General features: G+C 42.8%; 1 protein-coding gene across 1 annotated transcript; it reads right to left on the reverse strand.

Annotated features, from left to right (window-relative positions):
• Positions 1–1,596: 1,596 nt before the first annotated feature.
• KDELR2 (KDEL endoplasmic reticulum protein retention receptor 2) lies at positions 1,597–13,251 on the reverse strand. Its single transcript, XM_062503716.1, has 5 exons — positions 13,117–13,251; positions 6,569–6,669; positions 4,013–4,171; positions 2,661–2,913; positions 1,597–1,872 (listed from the first exon to the last, which is right to left on the reverse strand). The coding sequence occupies exons 1-5, from the start codon at positions 13,205–13,207 to the stop codon at positions 1,838–1,840; spliced, it is 639 nt and encodes a 212-aa protein (XP_062359700.1). The 5' UTR covers positions 13,208–13,251; the 3' UTR covers positions 1,597–1,837.
• Positions 13,252–17,256: the final 4,005 nt, after the last annotated feature.

The raw sequence follows: 17,256 nt of genomic DNA on the forward strand, positions 1-17,256 counted from the left end.
GCAGGCCCCCTCCGCCCTGCGCGCGTCGCCCCGCCCCCATCAGGCCGCGCCGCGCATGCGCCCGGCGGGAGCCCCGCCCCGTCCCGGGGCGCGCGCGCGTGGGGCGGTGGAAAAGGGCGGTGGCGCCCAGGGCGCGTGCGCAGCGCGCCCCAGTGGGCGGGGCGTGTCCGCGGAGCAATGACGTCACAGGCCCGCGACGTCACGCCGGCCCGGAACAAGATTCCAAGGCCGCTGAGTGACGTCACGGAACGAACAGCGGGCAGGCCCTGCGCTTCCTTGCGGGCTGGCGGACTGCACTGGGCCTGGAGCAGGCCGGCCAGGAGACGCAGCAGCACAGCTGTGCACGAACACTGCTCAGCTGGGCTCAGGAACGAGAACCGGCACTCACTACGGAGATGACAGCGAACTAAACTGAGGGTAAAACAAAACACATACAAGCACCAAACGCTCCTCTGCCCCAGGCTGAAGACTTGAGCTCTTATTAAACAAGCACAACTCAGCCATCATTGCTTCCATCAGCCCCTCAGAGCCTTAAAAAAACTTTTTATTTCAATACAGCAACTCATCCTCACTGCAACTTTTTTCATCGAGTCCCAGGCAAACCGAAAACTTTCACATTCAAGAATGCAAAAAGGAAAAAAAAAAACAAAATGTTTTCACCATTTCATAAAGTGTTTATTGAGGATGGTAACACAGGATAAATCATGCAACAGCTCAGTAAAAAAAGGGAATCATTTGAAGGATGAAGAATGGTAACTGGTGCTGCTGATTCTGAAAAGTTTATAAAAAAAATATTAATTGTCCAAAAGTGACATCGAAAACCACTTGAAACTGAACATGGAAGTTGCTTATAAAGCATTCATTAATAAGAAAATGTAGATATTGTTTAAAATGATCACCCACAGATTTCTGTAATCAACAGCTTACAAGTCTCCCATTCCTACAGCTGTAATGGTGGAACAGGGCTGGACATTCAAGATATTTAACCTTCTCTTCCTGAACAAACAACAGTCACAAATACTTGCCACTAATTAACACAATTGCATCTCTTACCCCTCACGACCTGGGCTGCTAAGTACTTTTATTATTGAGATTATCCTCCCAGACATCATGGCAGAACAGGAAAGGGCCCATCCTTGTGCTCTCAAGTGATTTCCTCACTGCCCTCTTGTCATCAGTCTGTTTTAGAAGGAGAACAACTACAAAATGTGACTGTTCCCCTTCTAGGACCAACATATATTTTAAATAAGGAACTCCATGTCAGCAGATGGCACAAAGACTGGGCACCAGCACATCACATCAAACATTGGTGGTTTCAGATTTAGAGTTGACATATATTCGCCTTTTGGAAAAAAAATAAATATAGTGGAATGGAAACTTAATCAAAGGGAAAGAACAGATGACTACCATCCATCAAGGATGCACATATTTGTGCACTGGAAAAAAAAAAAAAAAAGAAAAAAAAAATCAGTCATTTCAAAGAAAATCTTGAAAATTAAAAAAACGTTTGCACTTGTTCCTGGTCATAAGCAATCTCACAAAAATCTCACTTTTGGAACTATTCCAATTGAAACCATACACTGAATTTATTAATACAGTATAAGTTTCTTTATGTAAAAAATCTTTATACATAGTAATAAAAAAGATAAAGGCAAGATGCATCAAACAGAAATCTGCTGGTCGTTTTTCCTCCGTTCTTACAGAGCCGCTGATGACTACCTGCACTATAAAGAGCTGTGTTTCTGACTTTCTGTCTCAAGCATCTTCACCTTTGCTTGTGATAAGGATTGTTCTGTCCAAGCATCCAGAAGGACAGATGCTGGTGATGTTTTGGCACTTACGCTGGCAAACTAAGCTTCTTTCCCTTGAGAACTGCAAGGAAAAGTGGGAAAGAAAACAGTCAGCAAAGCAAAGCTGTGATGCAGGAAAAGCACACACTGTTAAAATGTCAAAGGGACCAAAACCTTTCACACCAAATGGGTCCATTGCAGATAATCCTCCCAGGCTGCCTCTCTCTCTTCAGTACATACTGGTAAAACTAGAATTAACAATTCTAACCTTGCCCTCTTGAGGCACTCTGGAGTTCCCACTTTTCATCCTCACAGGACATGCTAGCCTAGCCCCTCATCATAGCCTCTCAAGAATTATGACTAAAATAACACAGCCCCATGCAGCTTTGTGGTTACATGAGGGAAGCTGAAATGTGAGTAAGGGCAGAGTTATTAATGGACCCAGCAGAAGTGCCTGCTTCTGCACTCAGCATAAACAGAAACATCCAACACACTTTCAACTCTTATGATATTTAAACCACTGAGAAAGATCTCTGTAGGCACGGGATCTTCATGTAACACTGCACATGGTCAGGGGAAGCAGAAGGATCATGCTTATCCATGGAAGGCAACAGCAATATATACTTAGCCATACTTAAGTTCTTCCAAAAGTTCATCAGACCATTTATGCATTTATATTCGACCCATATCCCCAAAAAACCCTCAGCAATGCCCCACACTAGCAGAGAGTGTACTCAATAAATTAAGGATATTTCAGAATTAATTTGCACACAGCATTAACAAACTTGTAATACTGATGCAGCAGATCCCTATGAACCTGTTAACTGCTACATTTCATAACCTGAAGCTGGACGTTACTGCCTTACTTACCTTTTGTAACATACAAATAGAAGAAGTCACAGTACAGAACGGTCTGGACCACACCAGCAACAACAGCTATGAGGTCAAAAAATCCCTCAAAGTAGTAGCGCCAAATCCAGTTGACTAAGTACAAGGCACGGTACAGACCCAAGAAGAAAAGATAGTGAGTAGTGATGGTCTCTGCTTCCCCAGTTTTGCTGATCATAAAAAGTTGAGGGAGAATAGCAACCGATTCAAGATAGATGGAGAAGGTCCACAGTATCTGAAAGGAAAAAAAAACCACAGATATATCCAACTGTCTTACTGATAACAGCAAGACAGAAAACATTTGACTTGGCTTGACTTTTTACTCTCCAACGTTATGGATGAATACCTATTTGCCCAGGTACAGTATTTTGGCAAACTTTCCCTAGTACAGGAAAAACGAAGTCAAAGCTTCATAACCCACCAGTGGATAGGAGGAAGGAACTCTCCTGGCAGACAGCAGACTCTCCAAACCAGCTCTCTGCTGAGCTGGCACACACAGGTTTACTTGAGGGAACTTCTGTGCAGCCAAATCACGTTAAAATGAAATGCAGCTTACAGAGTCCATGCTGAGAAAGCTGCAGGGAAGATGAACTCTGTTTTCCCCCATAATGTTCTTCTATTTTTTATCTATTTCCTTAGAGAGTGAGTTAACCCAGAAAAAAATTTAAAATCTGTCTCAGTGTCACAATTCAAATTCCCTTACTCTATAATATTAATCCCAATGTAAAAATGCAGCTCAGTCAACATAAAACAACGATCTGAAGTTAATCTCTATTTTGTAGGACAAATTACCTGTTTGAACTCTCTATAATTACATTTTTAATATACTTTTTCTGCAATTAAAAATATAGCTTAATTTTAAATAAAATGCAATTCTTTTTAATAGTCTAGACTATTTGAAATTATATAAAATTTAAGCAGTAGTATAATTCCTTTTATTTTCACTAGGTGGCACCAACTATTCCCAAAATGCATTCCTGGGGATTTCTTTAACAGAACAAAAGAATTCTGAATTAATACAGCCATCAGAGTGTACTGGGAAAAACACAGTCTTCTCCTTAATAAAATAATCAATGCTGATAACAATGCTGGTCTCCTGAGGTGCCTTAAATTTGCAGGGATACCTGCATCACATAGATTCACTGAGGAAAGGATGAGCCTGAACACACTTAACATAGACACCCTTCAAACATTCACTGGTCAGGCTAAAAATGCTCATCTTCACATTCTAAGTATTTTAGAAAAAAAAAAAGAAAAAGAAAAAAAACAAAACAAAAACAAAACAAAACAAAAAAAAAAAAAGCCCAAACCACTCCTGTGCACAATCAACTCACCTCCAGTGGAGAGAAGTCATGATTGACAAGAAAAGAGAGCCCACCAACAGGAACTATCAGAAACTCCACTCGGAACGTGTCATGGTTTCCATCATAGGTGGCCTTGAACTTCATGTAGATCAGGTACACGGTGGCGTACGAGCAAGCGATGTAGATAAGCTGAAGGCAAGGAAAGAAACAACCCCAAAACAATCCATAGATGTTCCAGGATTAATTCACTCTCCCCAAATAAGCACTAAGAGGAGTAAGTGTGGTCTTTCTGATTCTTTGCATTGTTTACACGGTTTTGCAGGCTGTTGGTGCTGCTTAACTTTTGTTAGCAGAGTAATATTGCCATATGAGCAATTCTGGGCTCTACTGGTTTTGTTGATTTTAAAGGCATCACATGTCTATGGTTGAAGTGACTGCTCAAAGGTGAAGACCCTTTCCAGAACTCGAGGAAGTGACTGGAGTAGGAATACACATTCTGCAACTGCAGGGGAAGCACTGGCCCCAAACATTTAGGTTAAAGATGTGCAGGTGCATACACACAGTAATAATGGAAGGGGCCTTTCTACATTCAAAAAATCCAGCGTGGTGTGGTTCACAAGGCAAATAAAAAAATATTCAGTAAGCCCCATCCAGACAACCATTTAACATATCACAAGCTGATTTGCTTCAGACTTCTAAACATCTCTAAAATCTGAAGAGTGGCAACCGGATGCTGCTCTTTACCAACCAACACAAAACCTGCAAGACTAAGAGACTGAGAGAAGCAATGAACCAGAATTCAATTTGAGCTGATGTCTAACCATTTTGAATGGTTATGGCACACTGGACTTGATAGCTATTCCCTGTGGAATAAGAAAAAAGCTTCATTTCACAGGTGAGAGAACAGACCTAGAGAGAATCTAAGACTTTCTAAAGGTCAATCTGCCATCATCAGGACAGAGCTCACTGTCCCAGAGTCAACACAGTATGGCAGACTAGACAAATATTTTAGCTTCTGCCAGTTTCAGCACAAAGATTGTTCCAAACCATTTATGACATTAAAAAGGGTTCTCTGCAACAGAGAATTAACAGATTAAAAATCCCACTGTTTGCAGATGCTATTAATCACTAAATGCTCTGCTCACAGATACAAAATCCTACAAATGCTGTATAAAGAAGCTAAGAATCCAATCTGCTACACAAGCACCCCAGCTGAATGGAGATAAAGAACCACAGGACAGGATACAGAGAATCTTTACTATGAATGTAAACTAATCACAGCAGGTATAGTCACAGAAGACACTAAGAAAGCGTGAATGAATCCAAATTTCTTGTATTACATATTTCTTAGTCTCAAGAATTTCAACTCTCAACTTCTCAGCTAAAGTTCTCTCAAGTTCTCAACAACTGTGTAACATTATATACTCCTACATATGTATAAATATAACACAATATTGTGTTGGGACACTCAAACAGCTTCATCTTGACACTGTAATAATGGCCTGAAAAAACAATTACAGCCAACAGTCTTTCTAAGCAGTAACTTTTGAAATTGAACTAGAGGCTAGTATTTTGAAAGAATTTCTACATTCATTCCTTTTCTGATTAGGAGGGCTGCAGAACAAAGATGTGGTCATGGCCCTGAATCAAGACCAATATATAAATAAATGGCAAAACCCCCCTAACCTGCTCCTTTAGTGCATCTAATAATTACCTTCCAATCAGAAACTACATATGGAAAAAGCTTCTGTTTCAAAGTATTTTATTTAATCCACTCTTCATCTATACTGCTAATATTAAAATTTAAGCACAAACATTTTATTTGCTGGAAAGGAAGTGTGAGTTTAAGAAACAAAATTTTATTTTACAGTATTATTTTGCTAATTCTTCAGTACATTATGCCTTATTGATTATTTGGTCTTTCCTCTTGGCAAAGTTATACTACCCTCTAAATTAAACCTGAAAAACATCAAGAAAATCCAGGAATAATGTAATTGGATTTAAAGAAGCACAAACATACTGTCCTCTCCCAGACTGCAGCTTTATCTTCTTGTACTCAGCACCAGAAGTTGCAGGAATGAGTAAGTAACCAATCGAGCTCAGGCTCACTGACATTCAGTGGGAGAGTGACAGGGACATAACTCACAGAAGCTACATTCCTTAGAGTTTACTTTTGTCAACTTTTGATCAGCCTCTGACCAGACAGTAGCTGCAATTCCAGCAGTGCATCCTGAATACTGATTTAGCTTGCAGTGAATCAAATGAGATTTACGTGAACTTTAATATCTCAATTGAGAAACACCGTTTATTTGAACCATTTTCCAAAAGCTTTTATTTCAATATTCAAAATGCCATTTTGTTCTGAATGTCACAGTCCTGAGATGAACAGTTTTTTAACACTGCATGTAGAGTGCAGGAAAAAAAAGCAGGATTTTGAGTCCATCTTCCACATTCTTTATCTAAAGCCCATCTAGAACTTACTCTGTAACAACTGTGCAGTGGGCCATTCAAAGTAGCTTTTATTAATGAAATTATGCACTCTGCATGCAACACCACTAGCTTTTCTAACTCTTCAGTATACTCTACCTTCATAGATGTGTTATACAATGAAATGAATGAAGTGAAGAGGTCCAGGTAACGGGTAGTGAAGACCAGTGCAAACAGAAGCTGGCTTTTCCCAGAAATACCTAAAGTGATAAAGGAAATAATTAATTATTCAGAAAGCAATGAGGTGCTTTGAAACATTTGATGCCTGGGATGAGAAAGGCTATATCCTTTATTTTTAAGCAAGTTCATCACAAAATTAGGACAAAATCCAAGTTCTCAAGCTGTACAAATGGAATTCTAAGCCTATATAGCTCAGTAGTGTGAACATAAGTTACCCTGTACTGGAATAGGTGCTGGCACTACACAAGGTTTAGAAATTAATCACAGCAGGTAGTGCCATCTCCAAAAATATCACCTGGAAGCTATCTGTTCTGTATTATCACTGGGCAAAGCTGCTGCTTTCAGTTCTCAGAGTGCTGTCACATGCCTCAGTACAATCTTTAGATGCTGAATAGCTGGAAAGGTAGAAGGGCAGTAGACAGAACAGACCCAGTGACAAGCAGAAGGTATGCTGGCACCAATAATGGGATTTTAGAGGAACATACAGATTTTAAAACGTAAGGCAATTCAATACACAGACTCAATTTGCCACATGGTGAGAAAAACATCAAACAATCAAATTTGTGTGTTATTATGTACTAAAACAAAATTTTAAAAAGAGAGAGAAGTGAGATAAAACGTCAGACATCTACACTGCATCTTCAAAGCAACTTTCGATTCTAGGTCAAAGCCCCAATGTCAAAACGTTTGTTTGTACTTAACTTCAAGCACTAGAGCACAGTCAGAAGCATAAAAGCTTTGCACAGTCAATCACTAAAAGCTTCCAAAAACGGAGGTGAAGCACCGCTCCATAATACTGATATGGTGGTGTGTCACAGCAGGGGGACAAAACAACCCACTCTGTGCCTCTATCTTGTTATTCCAATTATTCTTGTTTTCAGTCATCCAGGGTGAAAATAATTGAATCTGTTCAGCTAAGCATGCAAGTCTTGTTCAAAAAAACAAGAGGGAAAAATACTCCATAGGAGAGGGTTATGATGCAAGGCTGAAAATCCCTGTCCCTTTATAGAGAGATATTTCTAGAAAAGCTTTTATTAACAGTGCCATAAAGCAATTAGGAGAAGGCAATCTGCTATGGCTATTCAAGTCCTTTTTCACTCTAGCTTAAGGAACATGGAATAAACTGCTCCAGACGAAGGAATTTAACCTATAAAGTACAAGAATGGCTGAAACAGTAACAATTAGAAAGGACGGTGTTTGCAACTTTCACATGTGAAATGTCTGCAAGGTGAGCCTGATGTGCCACCTACAGAACAACCCAAGAGCAGTACAGGGAACATAAACCACCTCAAAACCTGCAGGCTGTAAATCTAGGAGTATTACAAACAAAACACCTCCCACCCCCGCAAGAAAAAAATAAATAAAAAACCAAAAACCCACAAACAAACTACCTCTCAAAATTTAGAAAAAATTACATTTGACGTTTCTTGAACTACAACCACACTGCACAGACAACTGAAGCAGGACTCCAGGCTCATCCCAGCTGTGCCTCTTGGCATCACAACTTGCCAATAAAACCCTCCAGCAAGCAAAGCTGTCCTAAGGTCAGAATCCACAGAACAAAGAAATCCACCTGGACAGATTACAGAACAGCATCACACTGGAGAATATAATTAAGCTACATTATGTAGCATGCTATTTTCTTTCAGCAAATAACTGGGAACAGCAAAAAAAAAGCATATAAGAGACATTAATTATTAATAACAGCTATAAATTTGGATCTGGATATACTGTCATAAATACATATAATATACTTGATAAATTCTTCTAAGCTACTGCCAGTCTCACCTCCTCAACCCCAAAGTCAGAATTTTTATTAAGGCTTTCAATACTCTCACTGATTTTTAAACCTTTAGAGTATTTGTGAAATCCTGAAACCCACCCTTGATCCAAGATGAAACTAACTTTCAAGTTAAGTAACCTATGCTAGGCAGGGTTTAAATTGTAAACCAAAGGCCTATGAAGGGACAGGCAAACTAGAAGAAACATCTATACCATGAGCAAAAAGAGGGTGAGAGAACAGGTAAATCAAAACTTTAAGAAATGTATCAATACGTCACAGCACTGACCCTGGCTAATGTGGGCAACTGCAATACACTGAGGCTACAATGATGTTATTCTCATCCTTTTCCCTCTCCTTTTACTTCCACAAACATTATTTTTTTTCTTGAACTAAATAAACATGTTTTTATATCTTATTCCAAAGCTCCGGGCTCAAATTTGGAAGAACCAAACCTCTCCGTTTTGTTCATCTTCGCACTTAACTTCTTCAACCTCTGTGCTCCAGCTTGGCTGAAAGCCATAGCATGAAATTTTAATTCAGGTGATTTTCACAGCCTGGCAGGAGGGCAGAGCTGAAACTGCAGTACTTTCTTATCAACTTCATTTTGCTGTGGTGACTCAGGTAAGGAGTAACAGGCAGGAGCAGAGGCAATGAACTGTGGAGTGTGTACAGCACTTACCAACTATGAACTGCACATCACAGCCATAAAACCTACAAACAAAAGCTCTTCTAAGGTAGGTCGATCCATACCTTGCCATGGAAACTTCACAGACTTTTTAAAATAGTTCTGTACCAAGTCCACATCAGCCACAGAACCACTTCTTTGGTTCTGCTAACAAGTACCAGCATTAAGACTCTAGTGCTTCCAATTTAAAAACCCTAACTAATTTTAAAGACATATTTTCCAACTGAGAAAGAGAATACTTTCCTTCAAAGAGAGAGAAAAAATTTGAAAGCTACCTAAAGCAACAGTTTTTGAGACAACACAGACAAATTAGCAGCAGCCTATGGCAAAGTACTGTCAGAAGCCTTCATCTTAGCATATTATCTGGTCCACAGTAGACAAACAGAATTGAGTTATAGCTACATTACCTAGCAGAAGTACTACACATTTACTATCTATGCTACTTCTTTAGAGCATATTGCATATAATTTGACAGCACTGGAACTGTAGGTCACCTTTAACACTTGATAAATGGCACAAAGAAGTGTGAATCAATTTTCAGGCAGTAATTTGCACTGCAAACAATGTAATTTGACTTGAAATGGGTAAGAAAATATAATCTGAACAGGACAATATTTGAAAGCACAGGATTCCTCAAGTCTCATCAATTTCCTAATTATGACACTATGTCAATAATGGAGTTACCTACTACATTCTCCATGGCTCTTCCTAATGATTTTTGAACTCTTTATTTTGAGTGGCAAACATTTTTCCAAATTCTAAATTTGGAAACCCAAATAACAAGACATGCAAAAAATTGTTTCCCTGCCAGCTCTGAAATTCTTAAGTCATTATTTGATTTGCTTTCCCCTTGCTCTCTTTTCAACCTATTGACTAAATAAGAAAAAAAATCTGAAACAAAGATTGCTTCAAAGTGCAGATAAACCTAGCCTTACCCATCTTCTTCAATTAGAGGAGTCATTTCTTAGCAAAGAAAATGGGGACTGTGAGTCTTCAAAAACATCAGGTTGCAGCAGAGGTGCACAGGCTGTCTCCCTCACTTCCAGCTGCTTTTACAGGCCCCCGAATTCTCCTGGAACAAAGGCCTCACACACAGATGCAACCAGAAGAGAGGAGTCGGCACCATGTGGTTTGCCAGCTCTTCATGGATCACAGCCTGCAGTTCAGCCAGCAGTTAACCCTTATTTATTTTCAAAGCCTCTACTGCTTCAAAAGTGCACAGTAAAGTAGCAGCTGGTTTGCCCGTGTTTCCTTAGTCACCACTAACCACGAGGTGTAAGTTTATTTAATTTACAAATGGCTCTATTAACCATACAGTGTAAAGAAACAGCAGAAAACCCTCTAATAAGAGGCTCTTCGTAGCTGCTCAACATTAACTGGTAACTACTCAGGGATTATTATAATGTATAATTTTACAAATATATGCAAATGTATATTTACAAAGGTTTCTTCAATAGAAACCTCAACTGACAACAATGATCCACTAGGAGAAACAGAATAGAGCCCCCAAAATAAAATTATTTGCTTGTGTTCCTTTGAGGTATTCATGTTTTTCTCATTCTAGACAAATTTGTTAGGCCTCAGACACCAATACAAATCTGCATTTACTCCTGAGGACTCAGGCAGAACTGGAAGACACCAAAACAAACCAACTCCTGACAAACACATCCCTGCTTCTTTTTTTCCTCAGGAACACGAAGTAAGCAAACGTTTTCTACCGGAAGAGCTCATGCATTTGTGTTTGTGTCCAGGCATGTTGGCTAATTTAGCAAAGGGGAGAGCTGTAGCACATATATGACACAGGCCTATTTACTTTTCTGTCTTGGAGAAGGCCATAGCATTGACTGGTGTGAGGCTGCTTTCTTATGAATAAATCCCAAGTAGCAGAGATTCTCAACCACAACTGGCTTGAGGAAAGCAACATCAGATCACTTTTTAAGCAGAAAGATGGGACCAGGTCACATTGTACTATACTGTGTAAATAATCTCACATCCAAAGGTCACTTATGGATCTCTTGGCTCAAACCCTATCTGAATTTCACCTTTGCAACAGGTTTTTTTTGTTTGTTTTTTCTTCTTCACACAGTAAACGATATACCGTTTTCAGATCATTAACCCTCCTGCTGTTTGTAATCTCAACTGCACTTCTCAAACACAAGAGTTGGGGGAAGCAAGGCCCTCTCCTGCCAGGTCCAGGCAGGATTCCTGTGATGCACTAGAGCCTGAGCCAGGTAAGTTCATCAGGAAGGTGCTCTTGTGCTCATGACCTCAGGAACAATAGTTCTGCACAACCACTGTATGGGAGCCATGGAGTCACTTGCTTGACTTCTTTTGTTAAGAACAGTTTTTACTTGAAGTCTGCTTAAAACCAAAGCTATTAGTTTCTTTAAAAAAAGCAAACCGAAAAAACTATTCAGTTACTCTTTTTTGTTTTGTGCTACCAAGTGATTAGCCAGTGATTTGACACGACAACATACAGAACCTGCACTTCCTCCTACCTGTAGTGTAAATCGCTTTCATTTCCCCATTCTCAGTTATTTCAGGGTACAACTTAATTATTCGTGCTTTTAACTGAAAATTTTACAGGTACGTCTGTTCAACAGTGCTAACCCGGTATTTGAACATCAACACACGGTAAACTGATTTCAAGAACAATCTCCCTCACTAAAGAAGGAGAAGCTCAGTGGAAAGAAAGCAAAGTCAAGCTCACAGTCAAACTCCCGTGCACAACTAAACCGGTATTCCCAGGGCGGGTGGTCCGATCCACATAACACACACCGCAAGCAAATGCCCATTCTGAATGACAACTCCCAGTTTTCTGAAAGAAATCAGCCATGCTGCAGTTATGGGAACTGCCTGCAATTCCCTCCAACCACCACACCGTACGGCCGAAGGGGGAAAGCGAACCTCGGCACAAGGAATTGGAGCACGCCCGTTCGGAACGGGGGGGAAGCGGCAGCGGGGGGCGGCGGAGCGGGGTTCGCCCGGCCGGGACCCGGCGCAGCTCCCGCTGCCACGTCATACAGGCCCGCGGCTCCCGCCGGGAATCTCCCTCCTACCGCTTCCTACTGCAAGCTGGCCCGGCCGACAGCAAACCCTCCAGCAGCCCTAACAGCGGCACGAAACGCTGCTCAATTCCTGCACAAAAGCCAACGAGAGGAGGAGCGTGAGGCCGCCGCGGAGGAGAGAGAGCGGGGAAACTTCACAGGTTGCGAACCGCGAGTCAGCGGCGGCCGGCGCTGCACCGAACCCGGGGCTGCCGGGAACACCGGCGGCAGAAAGGCCGGGCGCGGCCAGGGCAGGCGAAGGAAGGGATGGAGGGACAGAGGGATGAAGGGAGGGCGGCTGCCCGCCCCGCGGGGGACGAATTCCTCCCTCTCCTCCTCCAAACCGGCCTCCCCATTCATTCGCCTGCCGCCGAGCAGTTACGTAAGGAAGGAGCGACCCTCCCGGACACAGCCGGAGCGGCGGTGCACAAGGATTAAAGTACAAATAATGGCAACCACAACCCCTTTCAGGGAATGGCAGCTCCCGCCGGCGCACCCCCACCCCGGAGCGGGGATGCGCCTCCTCCTTCCCCCTCTCCCGGCTGCTCACCCGCTCCGCCGGCGCCGGATTTGGAGGGGGCCGAATCGCGGGGAGGTCAGGAGGAGGGCAGAGCCCCTTCCCCCGCGCGGAGGGGAGCGACCGTCCCTTTTCACCTGCCCGGGCCGAGTTCTGCCCGCCCGCCCCGGAGGCCCTCGGGGGCTCCCCAGCGGGGTCAATCCCCTCCCCGCCTTTCCCCCGCTTCACCAGGGCCGCCTCTCGGGCCAGTGAGACAGGCGGGACCCCCCGCCCCCCACCCCGGGGCGCGGTCCTTCGGGGACGATCACAGCACCCCGCGGCCGCGGCGAGCTCGGGGCGATGGCGCCCGGCCCCGGCGGGGCTCCCGCGGGGTTCCGCGGGGCTCCGCGGCCCAGAGCCGTCCGGTCGGTCCCACCCCGCGGCCTCCGCACGCACCCGCGCAGGAGCGGCTCTTCCAGATCTTGAGCAGCAGGATGATGATGGCCGCCAGGTGGGACAGGTCCCCGGTGAGGCGGAAGATGTTCATGGCGGCGGCAGAGGCGGCGGCGCAGCCGGAGCCGGGGAGCGAAGATGGCGCAAGCTCAGCGGGCACCGAGCGACGTGGCCCGGGGACGTGGCCAGGCAGCCCCGCGCCGGTGCACGCCGGGAAGCGGGGGGAGCGCCCGCCCCGCCCCGCCCCGCGCCGCCCTCACGGCGGGGCCGGCCCGGCAGCCGCGGGCCCGGCCGAGCGGAGGGGAGAGGCTGCGGGGTTCAGCCCTTGGGGCGGCCGAGCAGCTGATCTGTATGTGTGTGTATATATATATATATATATATATATATATATATGTATGTATGTATGTATGTATATGTATATAAAAATAGCGAATATAATATATATTCTATTATATGTATATTTGATTATGTTTTGTAAGTCAACAATGTGAAAATTTACATCAGCTACTAGAGAGTGTCCAGCGGAGGCCATAAAGGTGGTGAGGGGTGTGGAGTGTCTCTCTTAGGAGAGACTGCGACGGCTGGGCCTTGTTTGTTAGTCTGGAGAAGACTGAGGGGGGAATCTCAATGCATATAAATACCTCAAAGGTGGGTGCCAAGAGGGTCACAGAATCATGGAATCACAGAATGGTTTGGGTGGGAAGGGACCTTAGGGATGATCTCGATCGGTCCCCTGCCATGGGTAAGGATGCCACTCACTAGATCAGGTTTCTGAGAGCCCTGTCCAGCCTGGTCTGGAACACTTCCAGGGATGGAGCAGCCGCAGCTTCTCTGGGCAGCCTGTGCCAGGATGGTGCCAGACTCTTTTCTGTGGTGTCTAGTGACAGGACGAGGAGCAATGGCCATAAATTAAACCACAATTAGTTTCACCTCAACACAAGGAAGAACTATTTTACACTGAGGGTAGCAGAAGACTGGAACAGGCTCTTCAGGGCCATTAGGGATTCTCCCTCCCTGGAGACATTCCAAACCCACCTGGACACCTTCCTGTGTCACCGCTCCAGGTGACTGCCTTGGCAGGAGGGTTGGATGGGGTGATCGCCAAAGATACCTTCCAACACTAACAATTCCATGATTCTGTGTCAACTTCCAAGAAGAAGAAAAAAAGGCAATTGTTTCTTCAGCAATCATGCTTTGAGAGTCAGCACACTGCCTCTTCAGAATCCTGGATCCCTAAAACAGGACATGGCCAACACAGTTCAGTGGGCAGTTCGAAAGAGGCATCTCCTCTTAATAACTCCCCAATGTTGTCTGTAAAAACTCCCAACAACCCAAAAAATAGCAAAAAAATAGGAATAGTTGCCCAGGAATAGGATTTCCAGTGGCTGTAGAAAATGGGTAACAGCTTACTCCAGGCGAACTGTGGTGCTTTGCTGGGTGGCTCATTTCTTTGAAATCTCTTGTTTCAGGAAATAGCATAAAGACTTAACTGTTACAGAATGATACACTGAAAAGTTCCCACAGCAGAAGGTTACCGATTGCTTGAAATTCATGAAAAGGCTCCTACAATCTTTAATTTTCCTGTTTAAAATGTGGCACAAACATTGAGATCTTTAGTTTACATACTCCTGAAAAGAAGAGAGAATTGATTAATATCTACTATCATCTTTTTTAGTAAGTACCCATAGTATGGCAAAACCAAATTTACTTATTTTCAGAGATTAGGAATCAAAGCCTATCCTCTTAAAACACTGTTTACAGGTACACCAGTACAACTCCTTGACAAGCTCCATAGTATCTCTCATCAATTTCTAAGAGAAGAGGTTGTACGTTGCATTTGAAAAGTTTTATAGATCTGAACTCTAACAGAATAATTATTTTAAACGCATGTTGAATAATTTCTGGCATCAAATATTTGATGTAACCACCAGCAAGTTGCCTACTTGAGGATACATATTAAAACCCCAAACATAGTATTTGGGGAATTTCTACTGAAGACGACAGCATTTGGCAGAACTCCCCAAGTCTGTGGCACCAACTGTAACAGGAGGAGAGAAGGTGGAAATTCATAACTACAGCATCAACAGCTGCAGTGCTGAGGCACTTCTATCACTGCACACATGTGTGAGGTCTGGAAACACTGACGTGTCAGAGCACTTGCTGGACCAGCCTGTTTGACACAGACTTGATTGAAATGTGTACATTTATTATGTCAGATCTCAACAGTTCTGAAAGGGTGAATACTGAAATAAAAGTAGCTAAAAAAAAAAAACTGACAGATGCATATCTGGAATCTACTTAATAGATATATTAAAGGCAGAGAGCTGACATCCATTCTCTCAACCCCCTTCTCAGTTCATGCAGTATATATTCAGAACTTGTTTGTGATCTAAGTTGTTTTCTGACATCTGATTAAACACTGAAACATGTCAGGCTCCAATTAAACATGACCTAGGGCAGTTTCAGCTTGTGCATCAAACCAATGTAATTTTAACTATAGTGATGGCTATTCTTTGATAGATCAATACAGTTCACTCCATATACAATGGTTAAAAATTATTGAGGAAAGCAGTACCAGAAAATATTCCCCTGCTGTATATATGACAGATTAGCCTTTTCCACTGTTCTCATATTCCTCCTACAGGAATTTACTTTTGAATTCTCTCCTTTTCTCTTTGTCCCTCAAAGAGAAGTTTATAGATATTAAGTAAGATGATGTTAAGTATTTGTAAGGCTAATTATACCAGCTAAAACATTAGACGATAAATGTTACACTGTTGCCAGAAAAGCAAGAAATCCATCAATCACAATTCCTCCAGTTAATACTTCAATGTTCAGTAACTTGGACTGTGAGCTCTGAACCTGCCTGTGTTCCTGCATCATCAGGGCAAGAAAATCCTCTCATTAATCCGGATTGGAAAAGCAGACTGATGCTGAACAGAAAGGGGCAGGAAGAGACAGATGGACATTGGTTGCTTTATGCTCATTGCAGAAAAAATATAATACATTTTGTGACTATCTATCTTTGGGTACAAATAAAGAATCAGATGTGAATTTTGATAAAAATATCCTATGATGCAAAATTCCTACATGTCCTGATGCCAGGTAAGGTCTGATGGGGTATTTGAGGTAGTCTCATAATTTTTCTAAGGACTGAGTAGATACATATGGAAAGAGGGTCTGATAATGGATCACAGTCTTAACTAAGATATTAAATTATGGATATCTGGATAGCACACAGGTCTGTTTTGCTGTCAGGTTTGTTATTTATCTGCACTTTCCAACAGCATGCTGTATATATAACAACACACAAAATACCCTTTCTGAGGAGCAATTCCAAATGTTTTAGGGAACCAATAAAAGAAATTTAACTAACAGTGGAGTTTTTGTTTATTCTTTGAGGACCTGTCTTTTCTATCCTGTTTCCCTCCTGCCTTACTGGAAAAGGAAGTCAGATCCCTCCCCTCCAACAGCACAGGAGTAAACAGTCCCCAAGGCTGTGCCACATCATATGGCATGGTTGAGACTATTATACTAATCAGGACTATAAGGTTCTTAGCTCTCCTTATCCCATGCCTACAGGTCTTGCTTAAAAAAAAAAAAAAAAAAAAAAACAGAAAAAAACCCCAAAAACAACCCAAAACACACACCCCAAAAAACCCCACAAACTTATCAAAAACAAAAGAGACTCTATTGCTTGAAGTTGTGTACCTGCCTGGAACATCAACCTTTTTAGAAAAAAGAAGGAAAAAAAAAGGAGGAAGAGATTATTTGAAAATTGATTTTTACTTCTAAGGAGGACAATATGTGACAGGGAACAAGATACTGCAGTTTGATGGCTGTTCCTCGACTGCCATGGGGAAATTGGCAGTGTCCCACTGGGAAGCAGTGTGTGGTATCTATAACCACAACACAGCATGAGCCAAAATACCAACGGTGCACTATGGCCAGTTACCTGCCCAAGTGACCCATTCCAGGTGACTGTTGATTCCTTGCTGCTTTCCAAGCGTCACTGGAGTGACTCAGGCCTCTCCCTTAGCCCCAGGTGCATTTGGCTGGCACTCCTTGAGCAATGTCTCACAAGAGGAGCAGCCAGTGGGACTCTGACAAGGTCCCAGCCTAATATGATGTGGCTGCAATTTG

This window comes from Cinclus cinclus, chromosome 16 (assembly GCF_963662255.1).
Source record: "Cinclus cinclus chromosome 16, bCinCin1.1, whole genome shotgun sequence".
NCBI lineage: Eukaryota > Metazoa > Chordata > Aves > Passeriformes > Cinclidae > Cinclus > Cinclus cinclus.

Excerpts from the sequence above, each read along its gene's own strand:
- KDELR2 (XM_062503716.1), bottom strand. The coding sequence starts at position 13,207 with ATGAACATCTTCCGCCTCACCGGGGACCTGTCCCACCTGGCGGCCATC. Across the intron at positions 6,670-13,116 it reads GAAGAGCCGCTCCTGCGCGG|GTATTTCTGGGAAAAGCCAG; the intron begins GTGCGTGCGGAG and ends TTATCACTTTAG. Across the intron at positions 1,873-2,660 it reads CTATTTGTATGTTACAAAAG|TTCTCAAGGGAAAGAAGCTT; the intron begins GTAAGTAAGGCA and ends TTTTCCTTGCAG.